General features: G+C 39.9%; 1 protein-coding gene across 1 annotated transcript in view; it reads left to right on the top strand.

Annotated features, from left to right (window-relative positions):
- LOC148366607 (CD81 antigen-like) overlaps nt 1–12,275 on the top strand; it is a 32,536-nt gene extending 20,261 nt beyond the window's left edge. The window contains exons 3-8 of the mRNA XM_088333407.1: nt 6,200–6,297; nt 6,370–6,444; nt 9,684–9,806; nt 9,880–9,978; nt 10,063–10,146; nt 11,937–12,275. Of these exons, the coding sequence (XP_088189533.1) occupies nt 6,200–6,297; nt 6,370–6,444; nt 9,684–9,806; nt 9,880–9,978; nt 10,063–10,146; nt 11,937–11,999 (542 nt within the window). The 3' untranslated portion in view covers nt 12,000–12,275. The remainder of the gene's footprint in view (nt 1–6,199; nt 6,298–6,369; nt 6,445–9,683; nt 9,807–9,879; nt 9,979–10,062; nt 10,147–11,936) is intronic.
- Nucleotides 12,276–19,616: the final 7,341 nt, after the last annotated feature.

The raw sequence follows: 19,616 nt of genomic DNA, 5'->3' as shown, positions 1-19,616 counted from the left end.
AGTATTATAGTATTACAGTATTTCTTTAGTGGTATTTTAGGAGTATTTTTGCAAAAGTATTTTGAAGTTCCATAGTAATCGTTTTGTATTATTTCTGTTGTAATATTTCTGCAGTAGTATTTTTGAGGTATTTCCATAGTAGTATTTTTGCAATATTTCTGTAGTACTGTATTCCCATTGTTGAATTTTGTAGTATATCTGTCGTCTTTATGTAGTATTACTGTAGTAATATTCCTGTAGTACTTCTGTCGTAATATTTTGTTCGTAGTATTATAATATTACAATATTTCTTTAGTGGTATTTTAGGAGTATTTTGAAGTTTTTCCATAGTCGTCATTTTGTACTATTTCTGTTGTAATATTGATGCAGTAGTATTTTTGTATTATAATATTCTTCATAATTCTAATAATAACATTACAGGAGCAGTATTTGTCGTAGTTCTGTGGGTTTTTTTTTTGGTTGTTGGTGGTTTTATTTGTTTAAATCATAACGTATGTATTTTTGGTATTTTTTATTCTTCCACTAGAAGGTGCTAAATAATACACACTGTCGCTTTAAACTTTCAAATGATCATCCCTTGCTGCAATTTAGCATCGCTGCAAGTCCATATATACAGTAGGAAAATTACAGCATTGTATTGCTGACACTCAAATGAGATTCTTTACCGAACAAAAAGAGAAAAAGGCATTGTGGGAAGGAATTCGGCCGATAGCATTTCAACGTTTTCCTGATGCTGAGACACAAACTAATAGCAGAGCTGCTTCTTATAGGAGATGGACCAAAAGAAGACCGGTATCTTAGAGACATTTTGGACGTGTGAAATCATTTGTTGATGTGGTATAGCGGAGAAAAACCCTTTTACTGCTCTGTGAAGTGAAAAACATGGTATCCCGATGGTCTTTAGTTCAATAAACACGATTTTGGAACCGCGAGTTGGAATACAAGGTGAACTTTTCCTCGACGTGACGTGCCGGGAAACGGGAAGCGGCCGAATCTTATTGTGTTTCGCACATCTGGAGGCGCCATCAAGCCCAATCGGGTCAACCGTCGCCACCTGTGGTGGGGGGAGGAAGGACGCCACAATGGATGGGAAAACTCACCTCGCCTCCCACCATACAAAAACCTTTCCTGCTCCGTGAGATCCTTGATATTTTTGGCGCTAAGTTGGCCGAGGGCGTGGCGCATCCAGAACAGGGGTCGGAAACGTACGGCCGGCGGGCCAGATACGGCCCTTTTCATTCAGATAAAATAAAGACGTGCTTATCTCCTATACGGTAATTGTACAGTTTGCTTCAGAATATATAGCGTGGAGTCCCAACTGCAGTTTACAGTATATAAACGCTGGTTAAACAATGTCTGTTGAGACACTTGATGATGAAAAGCCACAGAACATACTGTAAACACCCAAAAACGCCAGCCAAGAACCCAGTAGAATTTGATTGGGTGAGCGGTAGGGGGGGCGGTCACATCGCCGTCATATAGCTGAAGGTAAATACATCTTAATCCCTATTTGCTGTATTTTGTGACATTTTTCTCGAACCTCGTTTTGAAACTATTATTTAGGACAGGGGTGTCGATCTCATTTTAACTCGGGGGCCACACGATGGAAAAAACATTCTGTCTAGTTCATTAAAGAGAAAGAAAAAGAGATAAAGAAATAAGAGAAAGAGGGAGGGAAAAGGAGAGAGGGCAGGACAAAGAAAGAAAAAAAGAGAGAGGGAGAGAGCGTGAGAAACAAAAGTCGCGAGAGAGGGGGAAAAGAGAGGGAGAGGAAGAAAGAAATCCCAAGAGAAATAGAAAGACAGAAGAGGAGGAAAGAGGAAAGAAAGCGCGAAGGGTAGCAAGAAAGAGGAAAGAGAGAAAAGGAAAAAAGGAAAAGAAGTTAAAAAGACACAGAGAGAGAAAGAGACAAAGAGCAACAAAGGAAGAGAAAAAGAGAGACACAGAGAGAGACACACACACACACACAAGTAGAGTGTCTTTGTTGGAGGCACCTGGCTTTGGCAACACCAAGTGGACGTATTTCAACCTGCAGCTTTTTTTTTACCATAGTTTTAAACGCAGTTTTTCCAATTTCTTGTATCTCTCATACCTGATTTTCCTCATCTCTGTCTTCCGCCAGTAATGTTTTTTTGTATTTAAATTCGAACAAGTTAATGGTTGGACATTGTTTGTAAATTGTTCCAAAGTTTGACTCCGCACACAGACACACGCATACTTTTCCTGGTGGTTCTCACCTTGCGATTTTGAGTTGACGACAGCCCCTTGAGTTGTCATTTCCCTCTTTCAGAATGAATCATTTTTGGCACTATGTTTTTGTGGACCTTTAAAAGCAGATGGGCAGTGAAAAATGTGACTAAATCATCCAATTTTAATCATTTGGACTGCAGGAATAAAATAGGAGTATGATTTGGATATCCTACCCTGTGTACGGTTCTAATTGCAGGTTTTTGGAGGATAAAAAGGGGCTGAAGTGTACTTTTGGAATGCTTGCCCCATATGCCGTATTTTCCGCACTATAGGGCGCACCGGGTTATAGGGCGCACCGCCCAAAAATAGTTTTTGGTCCTATATCTTCCATAGATAAGGCGCACCGGATGATAAGGCGCTACAATGGGAACGTCGACAAAACAGTCAGATGGTTCAGTCCAACTGATTACCCCCTTAACATTCCCAAAGCTTGCAAAAAAGCAAATACGTGTCGTAGACACGTGCGGATGCGGTGTCCGTACGATGTCACTCAAATGCATCCTTCCATCATTCGGAAGGTTAAAGTCTTGGAATTCAAGAAATGCCAACCATTCCTTGGTTTCTATTTTCTTTTTCGCTCACAACTTTACTGTGCGTATGACAATTAACACTTGGAATTGAGTTGAATTCACAGCAACATCAAGATCGTTCTAAAACAAGATACCGGGAAAATAGAAAGCCGCATAGCTCACCTAAGTTCTCACCTTCAATAATGATACGCAATCATGGTCTTCTTACAACCGTGAGTGTAGTAAATCCAGGAGAGTCAAATATTTACAAATTCAGACTAATGAAACATGTTTCTTTATGCGTACTTTAGCAAGCTTGCTAAGCTTGCTACGCCATTGCTAAACTCGGTCAATTGCAGGGTTTGTTTTGGCCCTCTAGCCAATCCGAGGCTCCGAATAACTTTAGCCAATAGCGATCGATTCAAATGATGATTGACACATCGGTTAGCCAATGAAACGCCGGTATATAAATCCCAGCATACACCGCGGACTACTCCACGTTCGGGGGAAAATCGAGTCGGGGGCTGTTGCGTAAGTTGCGAGAAGACCTTGCGATTTAATATTGATCCATAAATAAGGCGCACTGTATTATAAGGCGCATGGTCAGCTCTTGAAAAAAATTAAGACTTTTAGGTGCGCCAGTATAATGTGCGGAAAATACGGTAATTGTTTCTTATTTAGAGTCGTGCACGTGACACACTCGGCATCGGCGCCATCTTTAGCGCCAAGAGGTACTGCAGCGAGTCGTGCGCTAGCCGTAATCACATTTAACAGGTCCGACCGGAAATCGGCGCTCAAGATGGTTGTCAACTTGTTGCGGGCTGTTAGCGCTTCGCTCTCGGGCTAGCAGGAGTCAGCCGGCGCGCTCGGGCGGAATATGGAATGGAGAGGGACAGGAAAGGACGCTTCGAGAAAATGGAATTAGGGCAGCCGGCCAGATAGCGAGTGGGGGGGAGCTACGCGGGGATGCCTTTCCAAACGAGCATTAGCCGGAGTGGCTCCGCGCACCGCAATCGAGTTAGGGCCGGCTAACGACCAGACGAAGACGATGAGGAGGGGCCGCGGTGACATCATCGGGTGGAAAACGAGAAGGCGCGGGCGCGGCCGACCCCTCCGTACAGTCGTTCGCCGATCATATTTCAAAATGGCCGCCCCGACGTGGGCCGTATGCGAAATGGCCGCTTCCCTGTTCTGTTTTGTGCCCGTCGGTCGTCCTTACCTATTATTTGAGCGCTCGAAATTGTGTCGGCGACCGTAGCCACCGCTGCCACCTGTGGCCTGGAGTGGAATTGCTACATCGCAGCGATTGTAACAGAGAGAAACTTTATGAAAAGTGCCGTCATCGAAACGGTCGCACGGTCCGACTACGCTAGGATGGGCTGCGATTTGAGGGTGCTGTGAGCAAACTACGGCTCGCGGACCACATGCGGCCCGTCGGGCTACCTCATCCGGCCCGCCAAACAAAAATGGTCAAAGTTTAATGAAGATATATACGTAATAAATGGTAAATATAAAACTACTACTGGTGTCAACTCTGTCCCCATTGCCCTTTTGTGTGTCTGCAACAAAATAATACAAAAATACTGAAAAAATACTACAAAATAAATAATAAATAAAAAATATGAAATGAAGTACTTAAAAACGGGGACCTAACATATTATTTTGTCTTCATTGTGATAAAAAAAAAACATTGAAATACTAATACAGAAATATTACAAAAATAGAACTATGATAATATTTAAAAATACTAAAGAAATACTACAAAAATACTATTATGGCGATACTTCAAAATAATTCTACAGAAATATTACAAAATACCACGACAGCAATACTGTAAAGCCAAACACCACTGCATGAATATTACAACAGAAATACTACAAAAATAGAACTACAGTAATATTTAGAAATACTAAAGAAATACTACAAAAATACTATTATGGCGATACTTCAAAATAATTCTACGGAAATATTACCAAATACCACTACAGCAATACTGTAAAGCCAATTACTGCTACATAAATATTACAACAGAAATACAACAAAAACAATTCAACAAGAAAAATTATGATAGAAATACTACAAAAAAATATTAGATATACTACAAATGTATTATGGAAATAGTACAAAAATACTACTGTATAAATACTACAAATACTTCAAAATGAAATTACAGTAATGATAAAAAATACTACAGAAATACTATGAAAGTCTGACTGCAAAAATACTACAAAAATACTGTAGCTGTACTACAAAGATTCTACTTTGGAAAGACTGCAAAAATACTACAATAATACTTCGTAATTATGACAACAGAAATACAACTACAGTAATAGAATATACAACCAAAAAAATCTATTATAGAAGTACCTCCGCAGAAATACTACATTACGGTGCTAGGAATTAAATGGACTGAACCATTTCAAGGCAGTGTAGTATTTCTGACGCTGCGTTCACATTTTTTGTTTTATTTCACTTTTTGGTCGAGTTTTTCTTATCCTATTTAAGCTGTCCTTTATTTAGGAAGAGTTTTTTAAATGTTCTTATTCAATATATGTTTTGAGTAAACAACTATGATTCATTGTGTATTTTTTGTTGAAGTGACGTCATGGGGGCGCTACTTTTCGGCGTGTGGGCGGAGGGATTTGTGTCAAGTGCTGCGGCCACCAGGCCACAGTGTTATTTCTCATTATTTCGCCAACTTTGTTGTTTTTTTCTTTTATTGGGTACTTATATTTCAGAACATCTAAGAAAAAGAAGCTAAAGAAAAAGAAAACAAAAGCATAAAAAAGACTTCCTGTGAACAAGAGTCAACACGGTAGCGTTGCGCCCTCTGCTGACCAGTTGTGGTCACTGCACGCCTCGTTAAGATGTCTTTTAAATATTATTTATTGATTCAACCTTCATGGAAATAAGACTAAAAAGCTTCCTTTTACCTGTTCTTATATTATACACAATATATGATTCTTAAAAGAAAATGGCGAGAGTGTGAAAATGTTTCCATTTAGCACAAGTGAGAACGGCAGAACTGCGACCTCTGTTGACCATAAATGGTACTACATGTCTTATTGCGAATCCTATTCCAGTTGGTTTAATTGATTTAACGCAAGAGAACGTAAATAAGATAATCCAGTTGATTCTTTTTCTTGTCCCTTTTTGAACAAAAAAAAGAACTTGAAAACGGGGGGGGGGAGATAAGTTATACAAAATACGGGCACAGGTGAGAACGGCAGAACTGCGACCTCTGTTGACAATAAGTGGTAACTACATGCCTCTATGTGATTTTCAAGTCTTTTATAGCGCAATGAGTGATAAAACCGCACAAAATATGTTTTTTTTCTATTTCCAATGTTATTCATCCATCCATCCATTATATGCACCGTTTATCCACAGTGAGTTGCGGGGGGTGTTATTCACATCTTGTTATTTGCATGTTTTTGCAGGCGTGCACATTCTGATCGCGGTGGGAGCAGTGATGATGGTGGTGGGCTTCCTGGGCTGCTACGGCGCCATCCAGGAGTCGCAATGCCTGCTGGGAACCGTAAGTCCGTTTTTGGTATCCCCATTTGTCGGCGAGAAGTCTCCTTGAAATGATTTGGTGTTCTCTGTTTAGTTCTTCGCCTGCCTGGTCATCCTGTTTGCCTGTGAAGTGGCCGCCGGCATCTGGGGCTTCATGCACAAAGACACGGTAAGGATGATTTGGTTTTTAGCAATCCTTCTCGGATGAGAAAACCAGTGTTCATTTGAGCTGTGAAATGTGATGGGTCCCGGGGACTCGCATGCTCAAAAATCTATGGGTCCCAACAGAGATCTATGGCTCCCCAAAATTGAGCGTTATCTCGGTTGAAAATGTAAATCGGCGACAAATATATAATATAAATCTATATATTCATTCAGTTTTAACCATCACAGTTTATTTCAGAAGATCTAAGCTGGGCACTGAACTGGGAGAAAATTCTAAAGAAGGCACGCCAAAGAACTTTCTTCCTAAGGAAGTTGAACTCCTACGGTGTTCATCAGGAAGTCCTAGTCAATTTTTATCGTGCGATTATCGAAAGTGTTTTAGCAAATTCTATTATTGTTTGGTTCGGTCGAATCACAAAGAAAGATCTGTCGAAGTTCAATTCTGTAATCCGCACAGCGGAAAAGATGGTGGGCACCGGTTTGCCATGCCTGGAATCGATATATAATGATAGAGTTTTGAAACGTACCTCAAATATTCTTAAGGATGAGAGTCATCCTGGTAATGATCATTTTCATCTAGACCAGGGGTCGGGAACCTTTTGGACTCAAAGAGCCATAAAAGCAAAAAATATTAATTTTATTTTGGGTAAGAGCCACACCATATATTATGAGACAAATTGACTCAATTGCTAAACCGGCGCCCCAGACAAAAGCTTAGTCTTCAGCACATTTATTTTGGATGATTTGATCAAAATGATGAAAAGAGAATCATGCCAGAGCCTGTGTCCCAAAATCAACAAACATACCACTTGAAACTTGTCTCTTTCTTGCAATTACTCAAGGTCGGTTCAACTCATTTTGACCCTTTTTTTTCATACTAATTGGTTTCAAAACCAGATGTAAGCAGTTATTTTGTAAAAACGTCACAACATTCTGCAAACAGGGAGCCTGATGTGCTTACCTTTGGCGCAGGCGGCGTAGGGCGAGAGATGGGAGGGAGCGCTTGCACTTTTTGCATAGCTCCACCCATCCCTCCCACTCACCCAATCAAATGACTAAGTTCTCTTCCGGTGTTTTGGCGTATTTACAGTTCTGTGGATTCATCATAAGGTATCTGAACACTGAACACAGATTACATAGTGAACTTTTATATAAAGGATTCTTTAGCGTTGTACAGCCAAAACGAGTTTTTTTTCCCCCTTTTTTTGTGTGACACCTTGACTGTAAATTGTAGTGAAAAACGTGCCCTATATATACTGCGAAGTAATACATTGTTATTTAGCTAAGGTTTGGCTTTGTGTGTACCTGAATAGGAGAGACATCTCAAGTTTTGAACAGGATGGAGAAATTTTGCATGCAATCAAATTTGTCTCTGAGCCACAGATACTCATAGAAAGAGCCATATATGGCTCGCGAGCCATAGGTTCCCGACCCCTGATCTAGACGCTTGAAGTCATTCAGGGATACTAAAAGGTTTACAAACAGTTTTTACCCGAGTGCTGTCCGAATCTTTAATAATTGTAAATTGTAATTTCTGTTTTTCGTTTTATATTCGGAATGTTGTTAAATTTTTAAATTCTTACTTGAGCCGAGACAACGAGACAATATCCGATGATTTTTATGTGAAGATTATTGGTTGATTAAACTATAAACATTGGTAATACAAATCAGTTATCACTTCAACCTTTTTCAGTTCACAACAATATTGTACATTATACAAAATATTGTTGCTGAAATAATTATATTAATCTATATTTTCATTCCGTTTTAATCATCACAGTTAATTGGTAACACAAAGCGGTTATCATTTCAAATTTTTCAGTTCATATATTCTTGGTGGTTTGCTGTCCCGCCACAGTTGTAATGCCTTCTCAAGGTCCAATCCATTATCACCCTCCTCATAGCGTCACCAGGAATATAATTGAGTCCATTTGGGGAGAAAAGTCCTTTTCTTGCTAGGAGTATTCTTTTCTTTATTATCTTTCGTCGAATCGTTGGCTTCAAAACACGTGTTTTCCTTGCCTTCGCAGTCTTCTGCAGATTTTCTCCGCCGTTTTTTTCGTGCCAGAATTATTGCCGTCGTTACCACTTTCTGTGTTATGTTTCGACTTATTACCGACACTGAAGAAATGACCAATTTTTTGTTGATTTGCACCTAATACCAACTGTTTTTTCGGAGGCATACTTCTCTTTCACTCGACAACCGCCAAAACAATGACGACATCTCGAAGCAACGAGATCTCGTTGGCCGAGATCGGCGCGAGACCAAAACAACAACGGCAGATCTGCCTGACGAAAAGTTTGGAGTGCGGTAAATCTTTGTTAAAAAAATAAAAAAAGTAATCGGGCGATAATGACAATTTGGTTTCAAAAACGATGCGTCCCGGGGACGCACGTTGATTTGACCCAATGCGTCCCCGGCAAAAATGATGCGTCTAGGACGCAGAGACGCGGGCAAACGAGAACACTGGAAAGCTGTCGTTAAGTTGAGGGCTTTGATCAGAAAGTTACAACGTGAGTATACCCCGAGCCCGTGATGAGGATCAAGTTCTCCTTCAGACAAACATCGAAAAACGGTTCGCCACCGCCTTAAAGGAAAGTTCAACAGAGTATATGCCTGGCAATATGCCCCAAAATATGTAAAACAAGATGCAGAGAAGTCTTGGCGTGAGAGCTCGTTTAATTATCTTCATCAGTGTACAAAACAGAGGTCTCATTCGTCCCAGCAGCCGATGGAAATCTTTGTGCCCAGGGTGACACCGCCTCGTGTTCACGTAGATAGGGAGTCCGCCTCCTCTCAGCTTCCCGCAGGCTAAAGTGTCTTTGTCTAACAGCGCTGAAGCCGGGTAGCTCCACGTTAGCGTCCGGGATGCTAGACGTGAGCCAGGTTTCCGTAAAACACAAGAAACTGCTCTCCCTGTACACTTTGATGTTTTTCACCAGTTCCTCATCATAGGTACCCAAATAAGAGCGAGGAACTGGTGAAAAACATCAAAGTGTACAGGGAGAGCAGTTTCTTGTGTTTTACGGAAACCTGGCTCACGTCCTAGCATCCCGGACGCTAACGTGGAGCTACCCGGCTTCAGCGCTGTTAGACAAAGACACTTTAGCCTGCGGAAGCTGCACGAGGAGGCGGACTCCCCCTATCTACGCTGCAACCACGAGGCCGCGTGTCAACCCTGGCGATCCACAAAGATTTCCAATACACGAGCTGCTGGATAGACACCTTTTCTGGCTTTTCAGGTTTCCAAGGAGATGATCAACTTCTACGACTCCATCTACGACAAAGCCATGACGGAGAGCGTGACGGCCGACGCGGAGAAGAAGAAGAAGGCCGCCTCCGTGCTCAAGGTTTTCCACGAGACGGTACGGGAGATAAAAAACGAAGATTTCGGGACAAAGAATGAAACGGAAAATGTCATTTTTCTTTTTTGTTTAGCTGAGCTGCTGCGGGAAGGGTCAAGGCACCATCATCCTCACGCAGTTCACCGACCTCCTGGGGGTCACGGACCTTTGCCCCAGCTCGGGGACCTCCGTGGTGAGTTGGACTTTGTCGATTCCGTACGCCATCTTTTCAAACCGTTTCCTTTATCGGTCATCCCTTTTTCCGAATCTCCGGCAGAGCTGCCACGGCCGCATCCGCGACCTCTTTTCGGACAAGATCTACTTGATCGGCATCGCCGCCCTGGTGGTGGCCGTCATTATGGTGAGCGAGCGCGTCGCCGGGGGGTGGGTTACTATTTGTAGTATTTTCTGCAGAAATACTACAGAAATGCTACAAAAATACTACTATGAAAATACTACAGAAATACTAGCATTGGAAGTACTACAAAAACACTACAGAAATACTATAGAAATACTACAAAAATCCCACAAAAACACTACTATGGAAATATTACAAAAATACTACGGGTATACTACTATGGAACACACAATGTAGCACAAATTTTGTAATATTTCCATGGTAATATACAGTATTTGTAGTATTTTGGTAATGTTGCTCTCGTTGAAGTATTACTGTAAGTATTTTTTGTAGTAAGTCCATAGAACTGTAGTATTTCTCTCGTAGTTTTGTAGTATTTCTTTAGTAGAAATGTTTTTAGAATATTAGTAGTAGCTTTTAAGAGTATTACAGTAGTTGTATTTCTGTAGCAGTATATGTGTAGAATCTTTGTCATATTATTGCCTGTAGTAGTATTCTTGTAAGATTTCCATGGTATTTTTATTGTAATATTTCTGCAGTATGTTTATAGAGTTTCCATAGTAGTATTTTGTCGTATTTCCTTATTGTTTTTGTAATATTGCTGTAGTTGTAGCATTATTGTCGCGGGAAAGACTTTGGAAAACTTTTGTCGAAGTATTTTCAAAGTAGCTTTTTCTCGTATTTCTTTCGTATTTTTGTATTATTGTCGAAGTTGTATTTTTCTAGTATTACTATTGTAATAGTTGTCGTATATAATAGTAGTATTTTGTAGTATTTCCTTATTGATTTGTATTATTGCTGTCGTTGTAGTGTTACTGTAGTGGTATTTTTGTAGAAGTATTTTCACAGTTGCCTTTTTTAGTATTTCTTTCGTATTTTTGTATTATTGCCGAAGTTGTGTTTCTCTAGTATTACTATTGTAATAGTTGTAGTATATAGTAGTAGTATTTTTGTCGTATTTCCTTATCGTTTTTGTAATATTGCTGTGGTTGTAGTATTACTGTAGTGGTATTTTTGTAGAAGTATTTTCATAGTTGCCTTTTTTAGTATTTCTTTCGTATTTTTGTATTATTGCCGAAGTTGTATTTTTCTAGTATTACTCTTGTAATATTTCTGTAGTCGTATTTTCTTAGAATTGCTGTCATAATTTTTCTGTAGCACTATTTTTGTAACATTTCCATGGTAGTATATCTAGTATTTTTGTAAGGTTGCTCTAGTTGAAGGTATTTTTTGTAATAATTCCATAGAATCATATTTTGTGGTATTTCTCTCGTAGTTTTGTAGTATTTATTTCGTAGAATTGTTTTTAAAATATTAGTAGTAGTTTTTATGAGTATTACAGTAGTATTTCTGTAGCAGTATATTTGTAGAATTTATGTCATATTATTGTTGTATTTCTGTAGTATGTTTGTTGTTTCCATAGTAGTATTTTGCAGTATTTCCTGATTGTTTTTGTAATATTGCTGTAGTTGTAGTATTACTGTCGTGGTGTTTTTTGTAGTAGTATTTTCATAGTTGCTTAGTTGTTTTTTTAGTATTTCTTTAGTATTTTTGTAGTATTACTATTGTAATATTTCTGTCGTAGTATTTTTGTATTGGAGTGTAACTGTAGTAGAACTTTTTTTGTGGACACACAAAGGAACAATGCGGACCAAATCAAACATTTATTTATTAGTAGTACTTTATTTAAGATATATTTTTCGTTTGTTTGTCAGGCCGAATGATAGAGCGCCGGCCGTAGTTTGCCTACCCCTGCATTATCTCTGGTGTTTTTATTATTTTGTTTTTTTCAGATCTTCGAGATGATCTTCAGCATGGTGCTGTGCTGCGGCATCCGCAACAGTCCTGTTTACTAGAGGCCACGCCCCCTCAATCAAGCCCCTCCCCCTCAAATCCCCGGCGTTCCACCGGGAACACTATTTAGCTTGCTGGAATTACTAACCACTCCCCCCCTCGTGCTGACTCCGCCCACCTGTAGATAGACGGCGTATCCTCCATTTTGTTTTTTGTACCGACGGTTCCGTCCCGGTCGTAAATGTTTACTCGTTTTTCACTTTTTTGGGGTGTTTTCGTCCGCTCGCCCGAAAATGTACACGCAATGATCCGACATCAAAAATTGCCTTTTGTCAAATATTTTTCCGATAAGTCACATTGGAATTAAAAGTACTTGTAAGTGCTAAGATTACATTAAAAAATAAACTTAGAAAATAAAAAATGGTATTTCAGAATATGAGCTAATACGCTAAAATGAAACGTATACAACAAAATACAGTTGTTTTCAGACTAAATGGCGCACTGGACTATAAGTCGCATGCTAATAAAGGTACTTGTAAGATTGCATTATAAAAACATTTGAAAATGAAAAATGGTACTTCAGAATATGAGCTAATATGCTAAAATGAAATGTATACAACAAAATGCAGTTAAAGACAGTTTTTGTGCAGACTAAATAGCGCACTGGACTATAAGCCGCATGCTATTAAAACTACTCTGACAGATAACCGAGAAATTTTCATACAAAATAAAGTTAAAATATGTAAAATACAAATACAATCATATAGTAAAAAGATAATAATAGGATAACATCTTTCAAATGAAAATAAAACAATGAATATTATTAATCGTTAAAATAGAATATTCATATTTCACCTTAGTTTCCGGAATAGAAGGCGGACATTTTGATTTCGGTCACATTTTTGTCGGTGCTCCATTATCGTGAGGAGATTTTGCTCATTGGCTGAGGAAAGTGAGTCAATTTCAATATAAATGGCTGACATCCAACACAAATTCGGAATTAAAAAAAAAAAAAATATATATATATATATATATATATATATATATATATATATATATATATATATATATATATATATATATATATATATATATATATATAAAGAATTTCAAGTCGCTTTTTATCCTCGTCTTTAAAGTCCTCTCCAAAACGGTGGAGCAACGCTGCCCTCTGCCGGATGAATTTGCAACTGAATCGAATTTCAAATGGATCCATTTTTTGCGTGAACATTTTTGAGCGTCTTTCTTTCAGAATTTGTATTTCTTGAATGTATAAAAAGATGTGTAAATAGATATATAAATATATACATACGATCTATATATACCCGGTGCTTTTTCTCGAAGCGCATGCGTATTAATTAGCCCGTCGTGCTAGCAGTCCGGAACCGGAAGTCCGGAAATTTGGGCTTCCGTTTGAAGGTTTTTCAGAATAAAATCCAAATATATCCAGGAAGATCGTTTATAGGAAAGAAAGTCCTTTTTTTTCATTAAAGTGATTTATTGCCTTATTTTGAAAAGCCGCTTGGATGTTACATGAAGGATATACCCAAAAAATACTTTTTTTGCAAAACGAATTGTTATATTTTGAAAAGGAGTCATTGTCAAAGCGTTATTGTGAAAATCCACTTCCGTATTTAATGAAGGATATGAAATGAAAAAATAATAAGAAAAAATTTGAATGTTTAATCGAAAATGGTCCGAATGTTCTCAGGATTTCACTTCTGTTAGCATGTTTGAAAAAAAAAAAATGTCGCGCTTTTAAGAAAAATATGTAAAAAAAAAATGACTGAAGGATTTTGGCTTTAGCGTGGCTAGGCTAATCGTTAGCTTGTGGGAACTGTTTGTCGACGCTTCGTATTTTCCGGAATGAACACAATAAGTTGGGGGAGGGGAGGTCCGTTTTCAGACGTAAGCTTTAGCATTGTAACTAACATTAGAAAAGAAAGGATTTCTGTTTTTGTATGTAGCCCGTTAGCATGTTAGCGAGCTCGAGGACGTTTTGTAACCGTGGCGCAAACGTTAGCTAGCATGTTTACCGACTTCCGTGTCTCTGCCGTCGGTTTTCCGCGGCCGCTCGTCCGAGTCGACGGGAATCGAACCCGTATCCAAAAGGCGACCGACTCTTTTATTGAAACGCTGGAATTTAAATGAAAAATGACGTAAAAGATGTTTGTTGTACCTCCTAGCGCTCGGCTAGCTTTAGCTAGGCACGTTAGCGAAAGTGGCTAAATGTTCGTACGTGATGTAGGATGACACTCGTGAGAAAAAAAGCATTTTTGGGGGTTTTGTTTTCGCCTCATTAGCATGTTAGCTTAACGTGTTTCAAACGTCCCCGGTTTGTCGTTTGTCTGGTACGTACCGAAGGGGCGGGGCTAAGTATGGTCCCGCCCCTCTCGACTTGTTTGCCCGAACATAAAAGGGATTAAATGTATTTTACAAAGAAAGTTGTGCGAGTGTGATTTTTCTCTCAGAAACTTTTGTTTTCCATCTCCAAGCATATTTATAAAAAAATCTCGTTCAAAAATTGCTATTACCTGAATTACTTCCCACAATGCCTACAAACTAAAATTGGTTCCGAGGGTTGCTGAAGGCATAAGGAAAAGAATGACAACGAAGCTCATAGAGAAATATGAAGGAATGTGGCTTTAACATATCAACGACTTTTAAAAAGGAGGTCTTGAAGCCAGGAACTATGTCTCTTCCATCCCTCTGCGTCCACCCGCTACTGCACTGGACCAGCTCAAGTCACGTCACGCCATTGTAATGTTATTGAATACTATGAACGTATAACACAGGGGTGTCGAACTCGTTTGAACTCGGGGGTGCCACAGGATAGAACAAACATTCTGTCGGGGGCCGGACTAGTAAAATAAAGAGAAAGAAATAAGAGAAAGAGGGAGGGAAAAGGAGAGAGGGCGGGACAAAGAAAGAAAAAGAGAGAGAGTGAAAGAGAAAAAGTCATGAGAGCGGGGGAGAAGAAAGTGAGAGTAAGAAAGAAATCCAAAGAGAAATAGAAAGACAGAAGGAGAGAAAAAAAAGCGTGAAGGGTAGGAAGAGAGAAAGAGAAAAGAGAGAACAGGAAATAAGGAAGTTAGAGCAAATAAAGTTAAAAAAAAACACAGAGAGAGAAAGAGACAAAGAGCAACAAAGGAAGAGAAAAAGAGGGACACAGAGAGTGAAAGAGACAGAGTGGGAGAAAAAGGGTGGAAAAGAGAGAGAGAGAGAGAAATAAATACAAGTACAATGTCTTTGTTGGAGGCACCTGGCTTTGGCAACATCAAGTTGACATATTTCAACCTGCAGCTTTTTTTTCTCTTGCGCTTCTCTGAGTGTTTTTTCGCGGGCCAGATTCAAACCCTTAGCGGGCCTGATCTGGCCCAAGGGCCACCTGTTTGACACCTGTGGTATAATCCATGTCATGAGTTTTTACAATTAACATAAGTCTCTATCCCCCCGCTGTACGCCAATTTCACCTTATGTCCATCGCCTCATAACATACATGCCGTATCCCGGGGCTCTACTGTATGTTTTTTTTTCAACCTCAAGACACGAAAAAAAGAAGCAACCGCTTGAGGGCGCCATTACTCCAGAAAATACACCGTCATGACTATCGTTTACAGATATCGAATATCATTTGAATATTAAAGTACAAAATGATCATTCGTATCCAGAGGTGAGTAGAAACAAAGTACATTCCACTATGTTACATTTACTTGAGTAAATTTGGGGGAATTGTTGTACTTTTAGGAGTACCTTAAAATTCCTTTACTTTGACTTGAGTCAATTTGTGAAGAAAAAAACGTTACTTTTACATTAGGCTACATTGAACCCGTGACTTAAATCCCCTTCTTTCTGTCTCCGCTCTATCGTGTTTAACCAATCGAACGTGGCAGGCTCGTCACGTGACCGTGTTCCACTTTAGCAGGTTATTTTTAAATCCATATACTTGAGACAATTTGTGAAGAAAAATAACATTACTTTTACTCCACTATGTTGGACCCGTTACTTAAATTTTCTCCACTTAAGTACACTTCTGTCTGTCTCCGCCTTATCGTGTTCAACCAATCGGATGTGGCAGCCATGTCACGTGACCTTGTTCCACTTTAGCGGGTATTTTTAAATCCATATACTTTGACTTGAGTCAATTTGAGAAGAAAAAAATTAGGCTACATTGAACCTGTTACATAAATCCCCTCCACGTAAGTACGCTTCTGTCTGTCTGTCAGGTGCCAAACACCCGCTACAATATGCAAAATCTCCTTTGTTCAAGTTCAGGGGCTAGCTTGTTTTGCTTCAATGTGCTACTCGGTGCTTCATGTGCTTCATGTATTGATTTGAGTGTTTCTTAAAGCACTCAAATTGACGTTGATTATTTTAATCCACTTTTAAAATAAATTGATTTATTTGTCGATTGGCTGGACTCATCCGATGATCTGATTGGTTGTTTAAAAAAAAAATAATAACCACGAGGTTGCTAAAATGACTCAGTACTTGAATCACTTTGTCACCAAATACTTTTTTACTTTTACTCGAGTATTCCTGACTACTTTTACTCGAGTAACAATTTTGGCTACTCTACTCACATCCGGTCATAGGTGATTTTTGCCGTGATGGGGCGCAATTCCATTTTGGGTCAGGGGGCGAGCTGCTTCAGGTCTGGGGTTCATCTTTAAAACCTGTAAGGTGGGCTTGGGGTACTTCCTCAAAAGTGTGTATTTCTAAACCAGATGGTATCACGTTTCTGTTTCAAATATTGGTACTGCCCAAAGTGGCGTTTCTTTCTTTTGTCTTTGTTCTGCTTAAATAAAATAGTTTGGTGGGGGAAGGGGCCCCCAGAGTTGGGAGCGCGACTAAGGAGACGGACGTGTGTAAGTTCCTCCTCTCCTGGCCCCTCCCCCTCTCCAACTGCAGTTGTAACAAAGTCAAAATGCCTGATGTGTTTTTTAGCGTTAGCCAATTTTTAAATAGCTCTCCCACATGTGAGAGGTCCACAAAACCCTAATCTCAAGCCGAGGAAACCCTACAGTTTGAAAACTCTGGTTCAAAAGGATCAGGGTTGCGAGGGGGAAGCGGTTTGGGATGCTGGGTTGTTAGGGGCGTTTAGGGTTGGTGGTCCGGTGTTGAAACCCTTATACGAAGCGGAAACCCTAGTTCGAATTCCTACGAGGCTTTAAAAAGCTGAAACCTCAGGTTGAAACTCTAAAAACCCGACATATGAGGCCCAGGCCCTTTAAACATGTTTAAAGGAGCCAACTGTCATGGTTGCCATGGCGCCCAAATGGCCGCACCCGTGTGTGTGTCAGTTGCCATGGCGCCCAATTGGCCCCACCCGTGTGTGTCACAGTTGCCATGGCGCCCAATTGGCCCCGCCCGTGTGGTCTCAGCTGCGGCTCGTTGACAGATTGGCTTTCCTTCTATTTAGGTTCAGTGTTCTCACTCCCCATTTGTCAGTCCATCAACGAACCTCTGCCCCGCAAGACGTGGGTTCTGAGTTTATTATCCTCTCCAGTTTTCGTTACCGTCTATTTTGTCCTGTTTATTTTCAATATCCTGTTTCATTATCTATCCTGTCTGTCTGTCCCGTCCTGTCCGGTATCGACCCCATCTGTCCGATATCAACTCGGGCGATTGGAATCGTTCTCGTCGGTCTCTGGCTTCCTGTCTTTCCACGCCAGACCGGCTTCCTAACGTGCATGACTCCCCAGTTCCCGTAAAATAAAAGGCTCGTGTGAGAACGTCACGCGTTTGGGTCCTGTTTCTGTTCTGACAGAAACCCTCAAACTATTGTCGAAAACTCTAAGATGAGAACAAAAGTCATTCGAAGTGTAAAACCCGACGAGCTTTTCTGTTTCTTTTTGTGAAAAGGGAGAGAAAAAGAATGAGGAGAAAGAAGAAGAGAGAAAAAACTGAGCACGATAAAAAAGAAAGAAAATGAGAATGAGAGAAAAAGGGATAAGAGATAGAAGGAGAGAGAGAGAGACTAGAGAGAAATACAATAGGAAGGAAGGAAGAGTGACAAAAAGAGAAGGATAAAGAGAGTAAAAAAGAATGAGGAGAAAGAGAAAGAGAAAAAAAGACAGTGAGCATGAGGAAAAAAGAGATAGAGACTAGAAAGAAATACAAGTCAAATTGAGCTGCGCTTTTCAATATGTCCTCTTGATGTCGCCAAAGACAACCGCCTCTCACAAGCAACTGCAGGTGCATTTCTTTCTTCTCTATCTCTCTTTTTTGGTTTCTCTCTCTCCCTCTCTCGTTTTTCTTTTCTCTTTTTGCTTTCTTTCTCTTTCCCTTTCTCTCTGTCTATCTCCTTCTCTGCTTCTCCCTCTCTGGTTTTCTCTCCCTCTTTCTCACTATGTCTTTCTCTCTCCTTCCCTCTCTTGTTTTTGGTTTCTCTCTTTTTTATTTCTTTCTCTCTCCCTTTCTCTCTGTCTCTCTCTTTGTCTTTTTCTCCCTTTCTCCTTTTTCTCTTCTTCTTTCTCACTATGTCTTTCTCTCTCCTTCCCTCTCTTGTTTTTGGTTTCTCTCTTTTTTATTTCTTTCTCTCTCCCTTTCTCTCTGTCTCTCTCTTTGTCTTTTTCTCCCTTTCTCCTTTTTCTCTTCTTCTTTCTCACTATGTCTTTCTCTCTCCCTCTCTTGTTTTTGGGTTCTCTCTTTTTTCTTTCTTTCTCTCTCCCTTTCTCTCTGTCTTTCTCTTTGTCTTTTTCTCCCTTTCTCGATTATCTCTTCCTCTTTCTCACTATGTCTTTCTCCCTCCCTCCCTCTCTTGTTTTTGGGTTCTCTCTTTTTTCTTTCTTTCTCTCTGCCTTTCTCTCTGTCTCTCTCTTTGTCTTTTTCTCCCTTTCTCCTCTTTCTCTTTCTCACTATGTCCTTCTACCTCCCTCTTTTGTTTTTCTTTTCTCTCTGTTTTGTTTACTTCCTCTCTCCCTTTCTCCTTCCATTCTCTTTTCTCTCTCCCTCTTTCTCTCTCCCTCCTGCTCTCTTTTTTCTCTCCCCCTTTCTCACTTTTTCTTTCCCTCTCTCTTCTCTTTCTCTCTCTCTATCACTCTTTTTTCTATCTTTTGTTTTTCTCTCTTTTATCTTTCTCTCTCTCTCTCTTTCTCTCTCCTTTTTTTCTGTTTTCCCTCTTTGTCTCTCTTTTTCTGTCATTCTCTTTCTTTTTTGTTGTCTCTCTTCTCTTCCCCTCACCTTTTTTGTCTGTTTCTGTCTCTCCTTTCTCTCTTTCAGTCCTTTTTTGTCTTTCTCTTTTTTGATTTGTCTTTCTCAATTTTTTTTTACTCTTTCTCTTTCCTTTCTCTCATTTTCATCATTTCTCCCTCTCAATTTTTGCTCTCTTTTTCTCTTTTTTCCCTCTTTGTCCCTTTCTCTCTGTCTATTTTTTTGTCTTTTTTTCCTTTTCTTCACCTTTCTATTTTGTTTTCCTTCCCTCTCTGTCCGTTTCGCTCCTCTGCGATCCGGAAATCCGCGGAACCCTCCGGAATGTCTCGCTAATCCCGCTCGCTAGCGTCATCCTCGCTAGGGGGTTTGGGAAAGGGGGCGGAGCTCCATTTTTGTGTCCTGACTTTGTGAGTACTGCGATGCTAAAGGGAGAAGCAAAAACATGGTCACCATAGAAACAAGGCTCGCCAAGAAATACGAAGACGTCTCGACCATCGGGACTATTATTGAAAATGACGGAACGA

Source organism: Urocampus carinirostris, chromosome 4 (assembly GCF_059441175.1).
Source record: "Urocampus carinirostris isolate Australia breed hairy pipefish chromosome 4, RoL_Ucar_1.0, whole genome shotgun sequence".
NCBI classification, from domain to species: Eukaryota; Metazoa; Chordata; class Actinopteri; order Syngnathiformes; family Syngnathidae; genus Urocampus; species Urocampus carinirostris.
The sequence above is the reverse complement of the archived record's forward strand: the minus strand, read 5'-3'. Positions and strand labels throughout refer to the sequence as shown.